Here is a 21,625-nt window from a genome sequence, read left to right on the forward strand (position 1 = left end):
TGTAACCTTGTCCTGTCCTGTCGGAATCTGCCGGTCCATCTGAGCCTACCTATGTTTGGTAATTAAAGAAGCTCTGTTTAAGTTGATTCGCTTTTGGGTCCTCATTCACGCACCGTAACAGAAGAATCCGACCAAGAATGGACCCAGCGACTTCGGATCCTCTCCACTCAGCCGTCGAGATCCAGGGAGCGATGCTAGGCAGACACAAGCAGGAATTGTCTGCTGCTCGACATGCCGTTGAGACCCTGGCCACCCAAGTCTCCAACCTCACAGAACAGGTTCACCATCTCCGCCTCGATCCACCGGCCACTTCCAGGGCTTTCGAATCTCCGGAGCCCAGAATCAATAACCCGCCGTGTTACTCTGGGGAGCCCACTGAATGCCGCTCGTTCCTCACCCAGTGTGATATTGTGTTTTCTCTCCAGCCCAACACTTACTCCAGGAGCACTGCTCGTGTCGCCTACGTCATATCTCTCCTTATTGGACGGGCTCGTGAGTGGGGCACGGCAATCTGGGAGGCAAGGGCTGAGTGTACTAACCAGTATCAAGACTTTAAGGAGGAGATGATACGGGTTTTTGATCGATCTGTTTTTGGGGAGGAGGCTTCCAGGGCCCTGTCTTCCCTATGTCAAGGCAATCGATCCATAACAGACTACTCTATTGAGTTTCGCACTCTTGCTGTCTCCAGTGGCTGGAACGAGCCGGCCTTGCTCGCTCGCCTTCTGGAGGGTTTCCGCGCAGAGGTAAAGGATGAGATTCTCTCCCGGGAGGTTCCTTCCAGCGTGGATTCCTTGATTGAACTCGCTATTCGCATTGAGCGACGGGTTGATCTTCGTCACCGAGCTCGTGGAAAGGAGCTCGCGCTCTCCGTCGCCTCCCTCTCCGCATCACTACCATCTTCCTCTGCCGGCTCGGGTGCTGAGCCCATGCAGCTGGGAGGTATCCGCATCTCGACTAAGGAGAGGGAACGGAGAATCACCAACCGCCTCTGTCTCTATTGCGGTTCCGCTGGTCATTTTGTCACTTCATGTCCAGTAAAAGGCCAGAGCTCGTCAGTAAGCGGAGGGCTACTGGTGAGCGCTACTACTCCTGTCTCTCCTTCAAGATCCTGCACTACCTTGTCGGTCCATCTACGCTGGACCGGTTCGTCAGCTTCCTGCACTGCCTTAATAGACTCTGGGGCGGAGGGCTGTTTTATGGACGAGACCTGGGCTCGGGAACATGACATTCCTCTCAGACAGTTAAAGGAGCCCACGGCCTTGTTCGCCCTGGATGGTAGTCCTCTCCCCAGGATTCAGCGTGAGACGCTACCTTTAACCCTCACTGTTTCTGGTAATCATAGTGAAACCATTTCTTTTTTAATTTTTCGTTCACCTTTTACACCTGTTGTTTTGGGCCATCCCTGGCTAGTTTGTCATAATCCTTCCATTAATTGGTCTAGTAATTCTATCCTCTCCTGGAACGTCTCTTGTCATGTGAAATGTTTAATGTCTGCTATCCCTCCTGTTTCCTCTGTCTCTTCTTCACAGGAGGAGCCTGGTGATTTGACAGGGGTGCCGGAGGAATATCACGATCTGCGCACGGTGTTCAGTCGGTCCAGGGCCACCTCTCTTCCTCCACACCGGTCGTATGATTGTAGTATTGATCTCCTTCCGGGAACCACCCCCCCCCGGGGTAGACTATACTCTCTGTCGGCTCCCGAACGTAAGGCTCTCGAAGATTATTTGTCTGTAGCTCTTGACGCCGGTACCATAGTCCCCTCCTCCTCTCCCGCCGGAGCGGGGTTTTTTTTTGTCAAGAAGAAGGACGGGTCTCTGCGCCCCTGCATAGATTATCGAGGGCTGAATGACATAACAGTGAAGAATCGTTATCCGCTTCCTCTTATGTCTTCAGCCTTCGAGATCCTGCAGGGAGCCAGGTTTTTCACTAAGTTGGACCTTCGTAACGCTTACCATCTCGTGCGCATCAGGGAGGGGGACGAGTGGAAGACGGCGTTTAACACTCCGTTAGGGCACTTTGAATACCGGGTTCTTCCTTTCGGCCTCGCTAACGCTCCAGCTGTCTTTCAGGCATTAGTCAATGATGTCCTGAGAGACATGCTGAACATCTTTGTTTTCGTTTACCTTGACGATATCCTGATTTTTTCACCGTCACTCCAGATTCATGTTCAGCACGTTCGACGTGTCCTCCAGCGCCTTTTAGAGAATTGTCTTTTTGTGAAGGCTGAGAAGTGCACTTTTCATGCCTCCTCCGTCACATTTCTCGGTTCTGTTATTTCCGCTGAAGGCATTAAGATGGATCCCGCTAAGGTCCAAGCTGTCATTGATTGGCCCGTCCCTAAGTCACGCGTCGAGCTGCAGCGCTTTCTCGGCTTCGCGAACTTCTATCGTCGTTTCATCCGTAATTTCGGTCAGGTGGCAGCTCCTCTCACAGCCCTTACTTCTGTCAAGACGTGCTTTAAGTGGTCCGTTTCCGCCCAGGGAGCTTTTGATCTCCTCAAGAATCGTTTTACATCCGCTCCTATCCTTGTTACACCTGACGTCTCTAGACAGTTCGTTGTCGAGGTTGACGCGTCAGAGGTGGGAGTGGGAGCCATCCTTTCTCAGCGCTCCCTCTCTGACGACAAGGTCCACCCATGCGCGTATTTTTCTCATCGCCTGTCGCCGTCGGAACGTAACTATGATGTGGGTAACCGCGAACTGCTCGCCATCCGGTTAGCCCTAGGCGAATGGCGACAGTGGTTGGAGGGGGCGACCGTTCCTTTTGTCGTTTGGACTGACCATAGGAACCTTGAGTACATCCGTTCTGCCAAACGACTTAATGCGCGTCAGGCGCGTTGGGCGCTGTTTTTCGCTCGTTTCGAGTTCGTGATTTCTTATCGTCCGGGCTCTAAGAACACCAAGCCTGATGCTTTGTCTCGTCTCTTCAGTTCTTCAGTAGCCTCCACTGACCCCGAGGGGATTCTCCCTGAGGGGCGTGTTGTCGGGTTGACTGTCTGGGGAATTGAGAGGCAGGTAAAGCAAGCACTCACTCAAACTCCGTCGCCGCGCGCTTGTCCTAGGAACCTTCTTTTCGTTCCCGTTCCTACTCGTCTGGCCGTTCTTCAGTGGGCTCACTCTGCCAAGTTAGCCGGCCACCCTGGCGTTCGGGGTACGCTTGCTTCCATTCGCCAGCGTTTCTGGTGGCCCACCCGGGAGCATGACACGCGTCGTTTCGTGGCTGCTTGTTCGGTCTGCGCGCAGACTAAGTCCGGTAACTCTCCTCCTGCCGGCCGTCTCAGGCCGCTTCCTATTCCCTCTCGACCGTGGTCTCACATCGCCTTAGATTTTGTCACCGGACTGCCTTCGTCAGCGGGGAAGACTGTTATTCTTACGGTTGTCGATAGGTTCTCTAAGGCGGCTCATTTCATTCCCCTTGCTAAGCTTCCTTCTGCTAAAGAGACGGCACAAATCATCATCGAGAATGTTTTCAGAATTCATGGCCTTCCGTCAGACGTCGTTTCGGACAGAGGTCCGCAATTCACGTCTCAATTTTGGAGGGAGTTTTGCCGTTTGATTGGGGCTTCCGTCAGTCTCTCTTCCGGCTTTCACCCCCAGTCTAACGGTCAAGCAGAACGGGCCAATCAGACTATTGGTCGCATCTTACGCAGTCTTTCTTTTCGCAACCCTGCGTCTTGGTCAGAACAGCTCCCCTGGGCAGAATACGCCCACAACTCGCTTCCTTCGTCTGCGACCGGGCTATCTCCTTTTCAGAGTAGCCTCGGGTACCAGCCTCCGTTGTTCTCATCTCAGTTCGCCGAGTCCAGCGTCCCCTCCGCTCAGGCTTTTGTCCAACGTTGCGAGCGCACCTGGAAGAGGGTCAGGTCTGCACTTTGCCGTTATAGGGCGCAGACTGTGAGAGCTGCTAATAAGCGTAGAACGAAGAGCCCTAGATATTGTCGCGGTCAGAGAGTTTGGCTCTCCACTCAGAACCTTCCCCTTAAGACGGCTTCTCGCAAGTTGACCCCGCGGTTCATTGGTCCATTCCGTATCTCTCAGGTCATTAATCCTGTCGCAGTGCGACTTCTTCTTCCGCGATATCTTCGTCGCGTCCACCCGGTCTTCCATGTCTCCTGTGTTAAGCCCGTTCTTCGCGCCCCCGCTCGTCTTCCCCCCCCCCCCCCCATCCTTGTCGAGGGCGCACCTATCTACAGGGTCCGTAAAATCTTGGACATGCGTCCTCGGGGCCGTGGTCATCAGTACCTAGTTGACTGGGAGGGGTACGGTCCTGAGGAGAGGAGTTGGGTTCCCTCTCGGGACGTGCTGGACCGTGCGCTGATTGATGATTTCCTCCGTTGCCGCCAGGTTTCCTCCTCGAGTGCGCCAGGAGGCGCTCGGTGAGTGGGGGGGTACTGTCATGTACTGTCATGTTGTCTTGTCTCTGTCCTTTCCCTTCACCCTGTCTCCCTCTGCTGGTCGTGTTAGGTTACCTTTTCTCCCCCGCTTTCCCCCAGCTGTCCCTTGTCTCCTCTAACTACCCATTCACCCCGTTCCCCACCTGTTCCCTTTTTCCCTCTGATTAGGTCCCTATATCTCTCTCTGTTTCTGCTCCTGTCCTTGTCGGATTCTTGTTTGTTTGTGTCATTCATGCCTGAACCAGACTGCCGTCATGTTTGCTGTAACCTTGTCCTGTCCTGTCGGAATCTGCCGGTCCATCTGAGCCTACCTATGTTTGGTAATTAAAGAAGCTCTGTTTAAGTTGATTCGCTTTTGGGTCCTCATTCACGCACCGTAACAGTAGTAATGTCCTTCATTCGTTCACGTGCTGCGCCACATACTCAAAGCTTTGAAGGATGGCAATGATGAGTCAGAACTAGAGAAAATGGCTTTCAGGTTATTGCAAAGTGTAAAACCACTAAAAGGTTATATACTATTTTATTAGGTCAGATTAAAATGACCCCTGTGTATTTTGGGTCAGTAAAATGCAGTTTAGTCTATGACAACACAACCATTGAGTGAGCCCTCGTCTGGTTCACAACATATTCAGAAAGTCTTTGCTGACAACCTGTTATTTACTATTCAGGAGTTTAATGCTTTCGCTCCCTCCCCCTCGTCTTCTACTACCAAATGACGCTGCTTAGCCTTAGAGTACAGCTTCATTAATCCGCCACTCTCCCCTCCCTCTGCCTCAAAACGCAAGTACCGACTTAACAGCTACCCTGACGCCCCTTGACCTGTTTGTCCATCACGTCACTTCATCCTCCCATTCACCTTCCTATACCTCCGGCCTCCCCTCTTCAGAACCGGTCTCCGCCGTGACCATCACGTCCAACCTGAACGAAGCGGTCGAGTTCAACAGCACTGTGGTCTTGACCTGTTCGGCCAAAGGCTCCTTCCTCACGTACAAGTGGCTCAACGGCACCACCCCGCTGGTCACCGACGGGAAGCATGTGACCTTGAGTGCAAACTCCACAGTGCTGACCGTGGCTGGAGTGTTCAGGAAGGATCTGGTCGGACCCATCTACTGCACGGTCTTCAACAATCTAGAGAGTGACAACAGTGCCCCCTTCAACCTCACTGTCACCTGTAAGTACATATGTTCTTATAGCCTGGTCTGACATCTGTTTGTGCTGTCTCGTCATTGTTATAAAGACGGCACAAACGAATCTGGGACCAGGCTAATATTCTTATCCATTGATTCCACTCACGTCTCTGCCAGGCTATCTGAAAGGTTCAGGAAGAGTTTAGTAGACTAGAGTCTTAGGAGGCTTTGTGTGACTCGGTACACTCACGGTGGGCGTTTCTACACCCGAAACCCTCTTCTGTTTACACCATCCCCGTGGACTGACGGTTATGCTGAAATCACACCAACATTCCGAGCTCTAGTTTTATCAACACTTAGATAGGATATTGAGCAGTAGATCAATTATTTTGTGTGCTGGATTTAGAATAAGTCAAGCCAGCCGTTTTCTATATTGTAACAGTGAGCAGCAGGCGGATCTAAATCAGGCATCCAGATCAGGCCATTACAATGCGGGCGACAGGAAAATGCTGTTCAGATAAGATCTACATTTCGTCATAGCCCCTCTGAATAGAGCACCTGGGAGGGGATCGACCTCTCGCGGCTTGTTTTTGTTAAGATTTTATGAGCTGCTACATTGTGGTTTGCAGCCTTAGGCCTCCATTAACAACAGCCCGAACGTAACTATTTTCCAATATATTTGCAGATGGGCCAGAAAACATCGCCATGACAGTCACCCCCACCGCTGAGATCCAAAAGAAGGGTTCCAACATTACATTGACCTGCTCAGCCCAGTCTAGCCCTGCGGCTGTGCTTCAGTGGATCCGCAATGGAGTCCCGCTCAATGTGGTGGGCCCCAAGCTGGTACTGGACAACGTTGCCGTGGCACAGAGTGGAAACTACTCCTGCATGGCCAGCAACGCCAAAACCTTGCGATACCTGGAATCCACAACAGCCAAGTTCACTGTAGTCGGTGAGTAGGAGTGGAACCACAAGAGCCAATGAGAAATCAAGGTTTTATACATGGATAGGAAGGGTGCTTTAGTGAATACAAAGGGGGACCATGGACGGTATACTGTTAGAGACCTAGAGAGGCAGATCTTGCTCTAGTGGAAAGTAAAGTAGTGAAACTGGTTGTTGCGTTCAGTTGAGCTGCAGTATTATACAGGTTCTTGTCAGTAACATGTTTTTCAGATGTTACTCATTACATTTTATTAGACGGACGTGTTCCCGTTGAACTGTTATACTAATTACAAGGAAGTTGTTAAAACCCTTTTCTACATTTCAATGTTTGTTACAGCCACTTTTAACACAGTTTCTTTAGAATTTGCCGTTAGTCCTCCAACCCTGCCTCAGAGAGATTGTATCATCCTTTTTAAGGTGATGCCATGAGCAGGCAGACTGAAACCTGTTTCCTGGCTTGGTGCCCCTGAAGGCATAACACCAAACACTGAATGAGTTTCATGTGATTTTGAAGCATGCCGTGCACGTTTCAAACACAGTGACCTCGTATCACGGCAACTTTGTACGTTCCCTCATAGTTTTTTTAAAGCTAGCGAAATATGTGCCGCGTGTACTGAAACTGTTTACAACGGGAGACAGACAGTCTACCATTTTGTGAGTGACTAAAACCTGCCTGGTTGGGGGATGGTCTTTCAAAATGCCTTGAGTCCTTGAGTCGGGTGTTGTTTTCTAGAAGGAAGAGAGAGATTGGGGGATGGGGAATGAGGGGGGGGTGATTGTTGCCCATTTAGCAGTCCTTTCAGTTATTCTATGAATGTTCCCATGTACTTGGTAAAAAGTAGTGAATAAGTCTAATTATTCTATCATGAATCATAGAGTTACACATTTGACTTTTAATGGCTGACTAAAGCTGAGGAAATAGGAATTTGCCTCTGAAAATGTTTGCCATCAAGCCTGACTCGACACTAATTGACCAAAGTGTTGCTTAGGCAGTTGTGAGTCACCATTGAGGGCCATGAACTTTGTGTTTAAAAAATATTATCTTGGCATTAGTTTTCCAACACTCATTAGTCTGGAAAGGAGAGATCGAGATAAACAAGACGGTGGTTTCACATGGTGTCCAAAACAAAAAGGCAAGGTTGGCTTTAGTTCCACTTATCTATTCTGTTCATTATCTATTCATGTAGGTAATTTGGTTTTGCTTTGTTGACATCAGCCCATTCAAAAACTCATTGTAAAATAATAACATTTTATTTGATGTCACATTTTATGGAAACATGGCCTGAAATAAGCTGGACAGTGATATAGTAGCTACCCATTGGCCACAAACGTCAATTCAACGTATATTCCACGTTAGCTCAACGTCATTTCATTGAAATGATGTGGAAACAACGTTGATTCAACCAGTGTGTGCCCAGTGGTTAGTTAGATGTAATGTCATTAAGGTATAATGAAAGTACAATGTTTTTTATTTATTTAGTAGACATCATCCAATCCGTTCAACTGAAATCTAATGAATAGTTCATCAAGCTTCATGTGGTGTTTACGTTGTAAATACTTTAGTACTCTGAAATCTGGTAGTTGTAAGTGAAACCAGCTGTCTTTCAGAGTTATCATCTGGTCTGTGTAAACCCTAACTCAATTTGTCCTCTGTGTTTGTAGAGGCCATATCCGGCGCTAAGATCACAGGCCCCAATGGTACGCTTGTTGCAGGTAACAGCACGGCCAACCTGAGCTGCCAGGCAACCACCGGCACCGCCGACGCCCGAGTGTGGCTGAAGAATGGTGCGGCACTGTCTCCTAGCAACAGGGTCGTGGTCTCGGCAGACAAGAGCTCGATCACGATCAAGCCAGTGCAGAAGGAGGACAGTGGGGAGTACCAGTGCAAGCTGACCAATGCTGTGAGCACAGACTCTGCCAGCCTCAAGATAGTGATCAGTTGTGAGTATAAGGGCCTTCTGACCTCTTCACTGACCCTTAACACCAATCGCAACCCTGGCCATCAAAGTTAAACAAAGTTAACGTTATATTCTACTGTTACTTTGTTCATAAATGTTACAGTATCCAAAAAGAAAAGCTTTGTATTTCACCTAAATCCATGATAAATTGTCTGTATGCTACAGTGTAGTATTATTTAGGTCAGAATGGCCAAATCCAGGGGAATTTCAAGCATAAAGCTAAAATTCTCCTTTCCATGTCACAGTTGGTCCTGAGACTGTGTCCGTGAAGGGGGTAAATTCCGTAAAGGTGACAGAGCCTGTGATGCTGAAGTGTGCCGCGGTCTCTCTCCCTGCTGCCACCTACACCTGGAAGTTCAATGGGACGCTGACCGGCGTGATGACATCCGAGTACGGCATCGATGCCGCTGTGGCCACGAACAGTGGAATTTACACCTGTGAAGCCAGCAACGCCGTCACCGGGCTGAGCACCTCCGTTAACCACAAGCTGTCCGTCAAAGGTTTGATTGTGGAGGCTGTAGTAGTACTCAACCATTTAGCACCATGGCTCTTAGGATGTCTTCTCACCCTAACTGTTATAAGGATATTCTACTTACAAATCATGTAGCACTGTCCACGTTTATCTCGTATGAAGCCGTTGCAGTACTTTGAGATGTTCTGATGATGATGATGATGATGATGATAAATGGCTTTGTTCTTGGGATTCCGCAGAGGAGGGAACACTGGATGAGGGTCTGACTGGCGGGCAGATCGCTGGGATCGTCATCGGCGTGCTTATCGCCCTGGTGCTCATCATCGTAGGGGTCCGCTACATGAGACGGAAAAAAACACCGTGAGTACCCTTGGTTCTACTTTTGATCCACGCTATTCCATAGAAGCCAGTACGGCTCTGTTGGCAGACACAGCTGCTGTGTGTATTGATACACTATCTGTGATCGTCTCTAAATACCCTTCCTGTGAATCTACAGTCCTCGCTTTCACTTCTCTCATTATTTGGCCTCCTAGAACTTGTGCGCCTGATTGTTACCAAGTGCAGTATCTTCACTCTGTTCGTAGCATCCAAACGCTCTGCACTCCCAAGCCCTGTTTCAGCAAACTCTTTGTAGATTTTCATATGCGTCCACACAGATAAAGGTACTGATTTTATTGGACAGAGCAAAGAGAGATAAAGCAGACACGGCCTGACACGCCTCGCAACATTCCAGCGTTTGGCAACTGAAATCACTTCTCTTTTTTTTTTAAAGACTTTCGGGTCATGGGCGTTCTGAACAAACCAGAAAAGGAGAAATATACCACAGGTGTCCTTGCTCAAAACCCTTTTTTGTCATTGGATCTCCAGCTTGTTGGAGTACATGTTCACGTTCTCATTCCTCACCCCTTCCTCACTAATAAAAGTGTTGTCAGCAGAGCAGTAGTGCTGAGCAATTTGCGCTTTTTGTGATCGGTTCAGTTTCTGCTCAATTGTTATTAAAATAATCCCGGTTTTCAATGATTTTGTTAAACATTAAATGCATTATGTGAGTTGAATGCTGTAACAACACAGAATTCAACTATGAATAAAAGTCCCGTGATGGTAGTGACTGCCCATTACTGCCTATCACTTATTAACCAACATTTATCACTTTACTTTAATAAAATATTTCACTTGTTGTGTATATTACATTTGTTTTATTTAATTACTTTATTATTTCATTCCAAGTCATCATCTGATCTCTATAGAGCTGCTGCCTATGCCGTCTGATAAAATCACTATATTAGTCAAATCAAATAAAATTGTATTGGCCACATACACATGATTGGCAGATGTTATTGCGGGTGTAGCGAAATGCTTATGCTTCTAGCTCCGACAGTGCAGTAATATATAACAAGTAATATCTAACAAATTACACAACACACACCCAATACACACAAATCTTAGTAGGAATTAATTAAGACTATAAACATATGGATGAGCAATGTCAGAGTGGAACGGACTAAGATACAGTAGAATAGTATAGAATACTGTATATACAGTTGAAGTCTGAGGTTTACATACACCATAGCCAAATACATTTAAACTCAGTTTTTCACAATTCCTGACATTTAATCCTAGTAAAAATGTCGTCTTAGGTCAGTTAGGATCACCACTTTATTTTAAGAATGTGAAATGTCAGAATAATAGTAGAGAGAATTATTTATTTCAGCTTTTGTTTCTTTCATCACATTCCCAGTGGGTCAGAAGTTTACACACACTCAATTAGTATTTGGTAGCATTGCCTTTAAATTGTTTCACTTGGGTCAAACGTCTCAGGTAGCCTTCCACAAGCTTCCCACAATAAGTTGGGTGAATTTTGTCCCATTCCTCCTGACAGAGCTGGTGTAACTGAGTCAGGTTTATAGGCCTCCTTGCTCGCACACACTTTTTCAGTTCTGCCCACAAATGTTCTATAGGATTGAGGTCAGTGCTTTGTGATGGCCACTCCAATACCTTGACTTTGTTGTGCTTAAGCCATTTTCCCACAACTTTGGAGTATGCTTGGGGTCATTGTCCCTTTGGAAGACCCATTTGCGACCAAGATTTAACTGATGTCTTGAGGTGTTGCTTCAATATATCCACATAATTTTTCCTCCTCACGATGCCATCTATTTTGTGAAGTGCACCAGTCCCTCCTGCAGCAAAGCACCCACACAACATGATGCTGCCACCCCTGTGATTCATGGTTGGGATGGTGTTCTTCGGCTTGCAAGCCTCCCCCTTTTTCCTCCAAACATAATGATGGTCATTATGGCCAAACAATTCTATTTTTGTTTCATCAGACCACAGGACATTTCTCCAAAAAGTACAATCTTTGTCCCCATGTGCAGATGCAAACCGTAGTCTGGCTTTTTTATGGCGGTTTTGGAGCAGTGGCTTCTTCCTTGCTGAGTGTCCTTTCAGGTTATGTCGATATAGGACTCGTTTTACTGTGGATATAGATCATTTTGTACCTGTTTCCTCCAGCATCTTTACAAGGTCCATTGCTGTTGTTCTGAGATTGATTTGCACTTTTCGCACCAAAGTACATTCATCTCCAGGAGACAGAACCCGTCTCCTTCCTGAGCGGTATGATGGTTGCGTGGTCTCATGGTGTTTATACTTGCGTACTATTGATTGTACAGATGAACGTGGTACCTTCAGGTGTTTGGAAATTGCTCCCAAGGATGAACCAGACTTGTGGAGGTCTACAATTTTTTACGAGGTCTTTGCTGATTTCTTTTGATTTTCTCAAAGAGGCACTGAGTTTGAAGGTAGTCCTTGAAATACATCCACAGGTACACCTCCAATTGACTCAAATGATGTCAAATAGTCTATCAGAAGCTTCTAAATCCATGACATAATTTTCTGGAATTTTCCATGCTGTTCAAAGGCACAGTCAACTTAGTGTATGTAAACTTCTGAGCCACTGGAATTGCGATACAGTGAAATAATCTGTCTGTAAACAATTGTTGGAAAAATTACTTGTGTCATGCACAAAGTAGATGTCCTAACCGACTTGCCAAAACTATAGTTTGTTAACAAGAAAGTTTGTGGAGTGGTTGAAAAACAAGTTTTAATGACTCCAACCTAAGTGTATGTAAACTTCCGACTTCAACTGTACATATGAGATGAGTAATGCAAGAAATGTAAACATTAAGTGACTAAAATACCGTAGAATAGTATAGAATACAGTGCCTATAGGCAGCAGCCTCTAATGTGCTAGTGATGGCTGTTTAACAGTCTGATGGCCTTGAGATAGAAGCTGTTTTTCAATCTCTCGGTCCCAGCTTTGATGCACCTGTACTGACCTCACCTTCTGGATGATAGCGGGGTGAACAGGCAGTAGCTCGGGCGGTTGATGTCCTTGATTATCTTTTCGGCCTTCCTGTGACTTATTTCCTTCTTCAAAGTAAATAAGGCATACTTTTATGACTGCTGAAGAGAAACTATCGATCACTTAGATCATGTGTTTTCAGGTACCTCGCTAACTAACTGCTTTCTATCCCTCTCGATCGTGCGTGCATTCTTCTCTCCTCTCCGTGTCTGCCTGACAGAAACATACAGGCGCGCAGTGGATTATGGCCATTGTAGTTAATTACCACATTTGCTGCCCTAAACTATGTCGAATTTTGTCTTGTTGGAAACTACAACTCCTTACTACACCGCACAGTTTGGGCTTGATCTGATTGATCTCTAGAGAAACTACGCAATGTGCGCATTGAGCGCACAGAAAAAACCCAGAAGGAGATGGAACCCAAATAATTGAACCTTGAACATCAATAGACAAGAACAGCTCAAGGACAGAACAACCTACATTTAAAAAAAGGCACACATAACCTACATATCAATGCATACATACAAACTATTTAGGTCAAATAGGGGGAGAGGTGTTGCTTTATCTGTTTTTTGAAACCAGGTTTGCTGTTTATTTGAGCAATATGAGATGGAAGGAAGTACCATGCAATAAGGGCTCTATATAATAGTGTACGCTTTCTTGAATTTGTTCTGGATTTGGGGACTGTGAAAAGACCCCTGGTGGCATGTCTGGTTGGATAATTGTGTGTGTCAGAGCTGTGTGTAAGTTGACTATGCAAACAATTAGGGATTTTCAACACATTAATGTTTCTTATAAAAAGAAGTGATGCAGTCAGTCTCTCCTCAACTCTTAGCCAAGAGAGACTGGCATGCATAGTATTTATATCAGCCCTCTGATTACAATTAAGAGCAAAACATTCTGCTGTTCTGGGCCAGCTGCAGCTTAACTACTGTAGGTCTTTCCTTGCAGCACTGGACCACACGACTGGACAATAATCAAGATTAGACAAAACTAGAGCCTGCAAAACTTTCTTTTTGGAGTGTGGTGGCAAAAAATCAGAGCATCTCTTTAATATGGCCAGTCCTCTCCCCATATTTACAACCATTGAATCTATGTTTTGACCATGACAGTTTACAATCTAAGGTAGCGCCAAGTAGTTTAGTCTCCTCAACTTGTTCAACAGCCACACCATTCATTACCAGATTCAGCTGAGGTCTAGAACTTAAGGAATGATTTGTACCAAATACAATGCTCTTAGTTTTAGAGATGTTCAGGACCAGTTTATTACTGGCCACCCATTCCAAAACAGACTTCAACTCTTTGTTAAAGGTTTCAGTGACTTCATTAGCTGTGGTTGCTGATGCGTATATGGTTGATACATCAGCATACAGTACATCGACTCACGTGCTTTGTTTAATGCCAGTGGCAGGTCATTGGTAAAAAAAATTGAGGACATAGAGCTGCCCTGCGGTACACCACACTTTCCCTCTGAGTTCTATTAGATACTGTAGCTCTGAATCCACGATATGGCAGAAGTTGAAAAGCCATAACATACGTTTTATGGTCAATGGTCAATAATAGGGTTATGGTCAATAATATCAAAGGCTGCACTGAAATCTAACAGTACAGCTCCCACAATCTTCTTATTATCAATTTCTTTCAATCAATCATCAGTCAATTGTGTCAGTGCAGTACATGTTGAGTGCCCTTCTCTATCAGCATGCTGAAAGTCTGTTATTAACTTGTTTATAGAGAAATATCATTGTATTTGGTCAAACACCATTTTTTCCAACAGTTTGCTAAGAGCTGGCAGCAAGCTTTTAGGTCTGCTGTTAGAACCAGTAAAGGCCACTTTACTACTCTTGGGTAGTGGAATTACTTTGTCTTCCCTCCAGGCCTGAGGACAAAGACTTTCCTCTAGGCTCAGATAAAACATTTGACAGATAGGAGTCGCTATAGAGTCAGCTACCATCCTCAGTAGCTTTCCATCTAAATTGTCAAGGCCAGGAGGTTTGTCGTTATTGATCGTTAACATACATTTTTCCACCTCTTCCACGCTAACTTTACAAAATTCAAACTTGACAATGATTTTCTTTCATTATTTGTTTTTTTTATGCATGAATACAATTGCTCGCTGTTTGTTGTTGGCATTTTCTGCCTAAGTTTGCCCACTTTGCCAATGAAATAATAATTAAAATAATTGCCAACATCAAATGGTTTTGTGATGTATAAGCCAAGATGAAAGATGAAGTTGAATTTGTCCTTTTTTTTCTTTTTTTTTCTTTTTTTTACCCCGTTTTCTCTCTAATTTCGTGGTATCCAATTGGTAGTTACAGTCTTGTCTCATTGCTGCAACTCCCGTACGGACACGGGAGAGGTAAAGATCGAGAGCCGAAACACAAGTCCTCCGAAACACAACCCAACCAAGCCACACTGCTTCTTGACACAATGTCCACTTAACCCGGAAGCCAGTCCCTACAATGTGTCGGAGGAAACACCATGCACCTGGCGACCGTGTCAGCGTGCACTGCGCAGGAGTTGCTAGTGCACGATGGGACAAGGACATCCCTGCCGGCCAAACCCTCCCTTAACCCGGACAACGCTAGGCCATTTGTGTGCCGTCCCATGGGTCTCCCGGGCGTGGCCGGCTGCGAGAAAAGCCTGGACCCTAACCCAGAATCTCTAGTGGCACAGCTAGCACTGCAATGCAGTGCCTTAGACCACTGCGCCACTCGGGAGGCCGAATTTGTCTTTCTGCCCATAATTTAATTTACTCAAGTTTTATTGAATCATTCTTTATATCAATGATATTGGCTTCATGATACAGTTTATTCTTCTTTTTGTTGAGTTTAGTCACATAATTTCTCAATTTGCAGTAAGTAAGCCAATCAGATGTGCAGCCAGACTTATTAGCCATTCCTTTTGCCCCATCTCTTTTGTCCATACAGTTTTGCAATTCCTCATCAATCCATGGATCCTTAACAGTTCTAATAGTCGGTTTCTTAACAGGTGCATATTTATCAATAATTGGAAGAAGCAATTTCATAAATTCATCAAGTGCAGCATCTGGATGCTCCTCATTAATCACATTAGACCAACAAATATTTCATCCACATAAGAGTCATAGCAAAATATTTTGTATGATCTCTTATTACCTATTTTAGGCCCAGCTTTTGGAACTTTGGCCTTCCAGGATATAGCCACTATATTGTGATCACTGCATCCAATGGGTACGGATACAGCTTTAGAACAAAGTTGTACAGTATTAGTAAAAATGTAATCGATACATGTGGATAATCTTGTCCCTGTAGTGTTTGTAAACACCTTGGTAGGTTGATTAACCTCCCTGGGATATGTGGGACGGTAGCATCCCACCTCGCCAACAGCCAGTGAAAGTGCAGGGCACCAAATTCAAAACAACAAAAATCTCATAATTAAAATTCCTCAAGCATACAAGTATTTTATACCATTTTATAGATTAAATTCTCGTTAATCCAGCCACAGTGTCTGATTTCAAAAAGGCATTACAGCGAAAGCACCACAAACGATTATGTTAGGTCACCACCAAGCCACAGAAAAACACAGCCATTTTTCCAGCCAAAGAGAGGAGTCACAAAAAGCACAAATAGAGTTAAAATGAATCACTAACCTTTGATGTTCATCAGATGACACTCATAGGACTTCATGTTAAACAATACATGTATGTTTTGTTCGCTAAAGTGCATATTTATATCAAAAAATCTCATTTTACATTGGCGCGTTACGTTCAGTAGTTCTAAAACATGCGGTCATTGTGCAGAGTCATATCAATTTACAGAAATACTCATCATAAATGTTGATGAAAATACAAGTGTTATACATGGAATTAGAGATATACTTCTCCTTACTGCAACCGCTGTGTCAGATTTCAAAAAAACATTATGGAAAAAGCAAACCGTGCAATAATCTGAGTACAGCGTTCAGACAACAAAGCAGCCAAAAAGTTATCCGCCATATTGTGTAGTCATCATCAGTCAGAAATAGCATTATAAACATTCACTTACCTTTGAGGATCTTCATTAGAATGCACTCCCAGGAATCCTAGTTCTACAATAAATGTTTGATTTGTTTGACAAAGTTCATAATTTATGTCCAAATAGCTTCTTTTGTTAGGGCGTTTGGTAAACAAATCCAAACGCGCGTTCAGGTCCAGCCAAACGTCGGACGAAAAGTTCAAAAAGTTATATTGCAGGTCGTAGAAACTTGTCAAACTAAGTATAGAATCAATCTTTAGGATGTTTTTATCATAAATCTTCAATAATGTTCCAACCGGATAATTCCATTGTCTGTAGAAAAGCAATGGAACGAGATCTAACTCTCTCGTGATCGCGTGTCACTAGCCTGTGGCACTCTGCCAGACACCTGGCTCAATCCCCTATCATTCCCTCCCCCTTCATAGTAGATGCCTGAAACAAAGTTCTAAAGATTGTTGACATCTAGTGGAAGCCTTAGGAAGTGCAATATGACCCCATTTACACCGTATATTGGAATGGCAAAGAGTTGAAAAACTACAAACCTCAGATTTCCCACTTCCAGGTTGGATTTTTCTCAGGTTTTCGCCTGCCATATGAGTTCTGTTACACTCACAGACATCATTCAAACAGTTTTAGAAACTTCAGAGTGTTTTCTATCCAATACTACTAATAATATGCATATATTAGCATCTGGGACAGAGTGGCAGGCAGTTTACTCTGGGCACCTTATTCATCCAAGCTATCACATACACTATCAAGCATTTCACACACATTATTTAGATACTGACTGTTAGCACTTGGTGGCCTATAACAACACACCAAAAGAAAAAGGCTTTAGATGTGCCAAGTGAATCTGCAACCACAACACTTCAATAACACTTGACATAAGATCTTCTCTTAGCATTACAGGGATATGACTCTGAATATATACAGCAACACCTCCCCCATAAGCATTTCTGTCTCTTCTATAGATGTTATATCCTTGTTATGCTACTGATGTATCATCAAAGGAATTATCTATGTGAGTCTCAGAAATGGCTAATATATGAATGTTAACCTGTCTACGATACTGGTTCCCAATTGTGAATCAACCCTCCCACGTTCAGCTGAAACGGTGGCGCATGGAACGCAAAAAAATTCTAAAAAATATTTAACCTCCACACATTAACAAGTCCAATAGCTCAAATGAAAGATAAACACCTTGTTCATCTGGCCAGCAAGTCAGATTTCTAAAATGTTTTACGGCGAAAACATAGCACATATATATGTAAAACCACCACCAGACACAGCTCATTTGAATAGCCAAAACATGCAATCAACAAACGCAGGATTAAAAAATAAATCGCTCACTAACCTTTTGAAAATCTTCATCAGATGACAGTAATATGACATGTTACACAGTACATATTTTTTTTTTTCAATAATATGCCATTTATATCCATAAATGTCCATTTACAGTGAGTTCACGTTCAGAAATTACTCAAAAATGCCCGCAGGAAATCTATGTAGCGCGGCAAGATAACGTAAATAGACATCATAAACTTTGACTAAATATACATGTTCTACATATAGTTAGAAAGATACACTGCTTCTTTATGCAACCGCTGTGTTAGATTTATTTTTAACGTTACAGAAATCGCACACTATTCCATATGCTGAGACAGCGCTCAGTTCCAAGCTACATTTCTACGTAATGTTGGAGTCAACAGAAACACAGATTTAAGCAGAAATATTCCCTTACCTTCGATGGTCTTCGTTCAGAATGTTCTGGAAGGCTTCATACTTACCCAATACATCGTTTGGTTTCAAGTCTTGCGTCTTTGTATTAGCTACTGCTAATAACATCAGCTGAAATGCACCCAAAACGTCCTCTGGTCCGGAAAAGTTGCGCATCAAAACTTCAAAATTACATATTATATGTCGACTAAACAGGTCAAACTAAGTGCAGAAGCAAGCTTTATGATGTTTTAGACACGCAAAACAAACTTCAATTCAATCGGCCATCGTCTGCCCTTCTCTTGAGTGCTGGAACAAAGGAATGGCTGGGACCAATTCGCGCCCATACGCACAGCCTATTCTCTCGTGGCACGCACTAATTTCACTCCCATAGGGTGTGATAGAAAGTGTCCCCAGAATCATAACTGGTTGGGAAGGGTGGGGGCCATGACGTCAAAGTTGCTCCAACTTTCATGGCCACAAAAACTAGTTTGGAAGAATGCCTGCCCTGTGAGTTCTGCTATACTTACAGACATAATTCCAACGGTTTTAGAATCTTTAGAGTGTTTTCTATCCAATAATAATTTTTATTTGCATATATTAGCAATTTTTGACAGATTTTTTTTCCAGTTTACTAGGGGTACCCAATCTCTCCAAAGGGGGCGTATGTCTGCCATATCCTTAACAGTTACTGATGTTAGCAAGTTATTGATTTCATTAACCTTATTTATAAGGCTAAATATATTAATATGGGCTATTTTCAGCCCTTTCCTGGCTAGCTTATCAGAGATAGACATAATACTGAAAAGAGCAAACAAAGCAAGAGAAAAAAAAAATATTCAGCAGTCCATTAATCAGTAGGTGTTTGTGTGTACTGCGGAGTTGAAGCTACGAACCCATAGGCTTGGCTCTCTCATCCCTTCCAGGCTTCCGGGAGGGAGGGTAGACAATGAGCCTGTCATAACAGATCTAAGCAATGGCCCCACGTTCTCTGGCAGCTTTCATGGCTGGGATCAGTTCTTTCCACTTCTGGCGCACAGCTTCAGGATAGTCCTCATTGAGGAAGATCTACGTTCCTCTCAAGATCTTGGCTCTTTCCAGAACAGCTTCTTTGTCCTTGAACCTCAGGCCCAAGCTAATAGTGGTCAAGTTCCTATCACCTGGGCCGGTGATAGGTTTTCCAGTCCTGTGGGCGCGCTCCACCTCAATCTTCCTGTGGTCCATCCTCAATTTCTCAGAGATCATTTCCCTCACTTTGTCCTCAGACTCTGTCCAGGTCTCGTGGAAATTCTGCAATTCCGTCCACAACCATGTTGTTCCGCCTTGATTGTCTCTCGAGATGGTCTGATTTATCTGTCATGGATTCACATACAGAATTGATGTCCTCTCTCAGTGACTTACAGATTGTTGTCATCTTGCCGTTCTCCTGTTTCAACTCATCGTGCTGACCCTGGGAGAACTGCAAACTGTTCTTCAGGTTCTGGACCTCTCTGGTCAGGTTGTCCATTCTTTTATTAGTAGAATCCACAAGTATTTGGACAAAACACTTGAAGCTATTTTGTTGTTGTAATAACTGCTTGTAGGTCTTTTTTTGTTCGTTTTAAAGAACCTTCACATGTGATAGAGAGACACCGCTGTCCTCAACGGTACTCCCGTCGGCTTTGGTCTTTGTCATGATAGCTAGCAACGTAGGTTACGTTGTTACTCCTTGCAGTTCCAGACAGGGCAGGTCACAGGGACGATTGAAAACAACACACAGCAGGGATCTAGACAACCACAAAACCGCGTTGCGGGCTGCGTTCAAGGCAACCCACTAGCTAGCAGCTAGGCTAGCAGCGACGCCAAATAGCTCCTCAGACCCATCCTTGGTTGACAGGGTCACTGGAAAGAGACAAGCAGTCCCAGCAACTGATGCCAACTGCGTCGCGGGATTCAAACTAAGAAGCTAGCTACCAAGAACTTTCCAATACACTTTCAAACACACTTTTCAAACAAACAAAACCGAGCTCTTCCTCGTTCCACATTCAACAGGAAGTGACGCTATGTTGAAACAAGGAAAAGGGAAATAAAGTTACATGGATTTCTGATGCAAATGTGAACTCAACCACCTTCATCCAGACAGGAAGATGAGCCCCCAGATAACCAACCAGCATGACACACATTTCTTCCTACCAGAGAACTAACAAGCTGACCGCCAGTGAACAAGGGGAATGCAGTATGTTGTTGAAAGCAGATACCTGGTTGGTCAGGTTTAGACCGCCCTGTGTGCACAACTGGGTTCACACACAGCTGCACACTTGTTTAATTGGGAGAGAGACTGGCGGGTGCAAAGGCAGATACTGCTTCCTGATTAGTGTGATAAGTGGCTGCACAGCAGGCCAGGCCCCTATGTAAGATGGGGATTAGCGATTACAGGTGCTGATATTGTAGGTTTCTGGTAAAGGACACTCTTTATAGTGAGCAGATTTTTTTCCACCGGGTTGAGCCTATAAATGTCTGTCTCAGGTATACACTGAATCTGTTTGAACCATGTTCTGATATACGTTACTGGACACTTTTACAGAGTATCCAAGTGATTTAAGCAACTAAGATATGATTCTGTTATTGGCTAGATCAATACCATGACGACATGTATACAGGAGATAAGTGTTCGCAAGATCTGCGTGTGTTTATCCTGGCTCTTTCTACTCATTTCTGCCTGGCCTTGTCAGCCTGGATCAACGCTGTGGGTTTCAGTATTTTGAAAACACAGTCGGACCACATTCCAACACTCTCTCTAGCCTCACACTCAGGAGAGGAAGATTCCATCTCAACAGCGGAGTCCGCCACTTTTCGCTCCTCTCTGAATCCTCTTAAGATAGCAAGCTGTCGGGGCGTGGTGCCCCTGAGCAGTGGAACGGACCCTCCCAGCCGAGCTTAAGCCTCTCTCCTCATTTCTGACGGACTGGAGAGGTGGACATAGAGTCAGTGGAACAATGATTAGATATGGGGAAGATATGCTCTTCTTTAACGTCCACAATTGGAAATTGTTCTTTCCAGGATAGTCACTGGGGGATAGGGGAGATGCTGAGTTGAGAGTATGATTGGAATGTCACCGTCGTGTCTGCACAGGTCTCTCTCTCTCTCTTTCTGTCCATCTCCCTCTTCTTCTCGCCTCATCTGTCTTTTGCTGTCTGTCACTCTTTCTAACATTCTTACTCTACATTCCTCTCTTCCACTCGGTTTCCTCTTTTAAGTCACAGTGGCAGGTAAGAGAGGACAGTTTCCTCCATATGGTTTGTCCTGAGGGCCATTCCACACGGACATAATCCTATTTCTGTGAAGACATGCCGTAATTCAGCCATAGTACTGGTACACGGGCACATCTGCAGGATCAAAGCGAGGACTGCCAAGTACCCGTAGTTGATATTGTAGTTATTGAGTCGTCCTCTTCCTGTGTTGTCGTCTACTGCTCTTATCAAATGGCGTACCTCTAGGCTAAATGATCAGATGCTTTCTGAGATGAGATCCCAGCATTAAAAAGGTTACAAGATCTACCAACACTGCTCGTGTTCGTCAGGGCATTAGGGTCTGTTCATTAACCCTTTACACTCGTGGGAATTGGCGTATATGGATAGAGGTAAATAGAAATGTTTCTTACAAAAGGAATATGAAAAACATGACC

The 21,625-nt window shown here is 44.7% G+C and overlaps 1 protein-coding gene across 1 annotated transcript in view; it reads left to right on the forward strand.

Annotated features, from left to right (window-relative positions):
- Positions 1-21,625, forward strand: part of LOC110488372 (cell adhesion molecule CEACAM1) — a 32,588-nt gene that overhangs the window by 5,907 nt on the left and 5,056 nt on the right. Inside the window, exons 3-7 of the mRNA XM_021560604.3 lie at positions 5,280-5,564; positions 6,206-6,472; positions 8,125-8,403; positions 8,666-8,920; positions 9,132-9,252. Coding sequence (XP_021416279.2) covers positions 5,280-5,564; positions 6,206-6,472; positions 8,125-8,403; positions 8,666-8,920; positions 9,132-9,252 — 1,207 coding nt within the window. The remainder of the gene's footprint in view (positions 1-5,279; positions 5,565-6,205; positions 6,473-8,124; positions 8,404-8,665; positions 8,921-9,131; positions 9,253-21,625) is intronic.

This window comes from Oncorhynchus mykiss, chromosome 30 (genome assembly GCF_057628025.1).
Source record: "Oncorhynchus mykiss isolate SJ-2025 chromosome 30, ASM5762802v1, whole genome shotgun sequence".
Classification (NCBI taxonomy): Eukaryota; Metazoa; Chordata; class Actinopteri; order Salmoniformes; family Salmonidae; genus Oncorhynchus; species Oncorhynchus mykiss.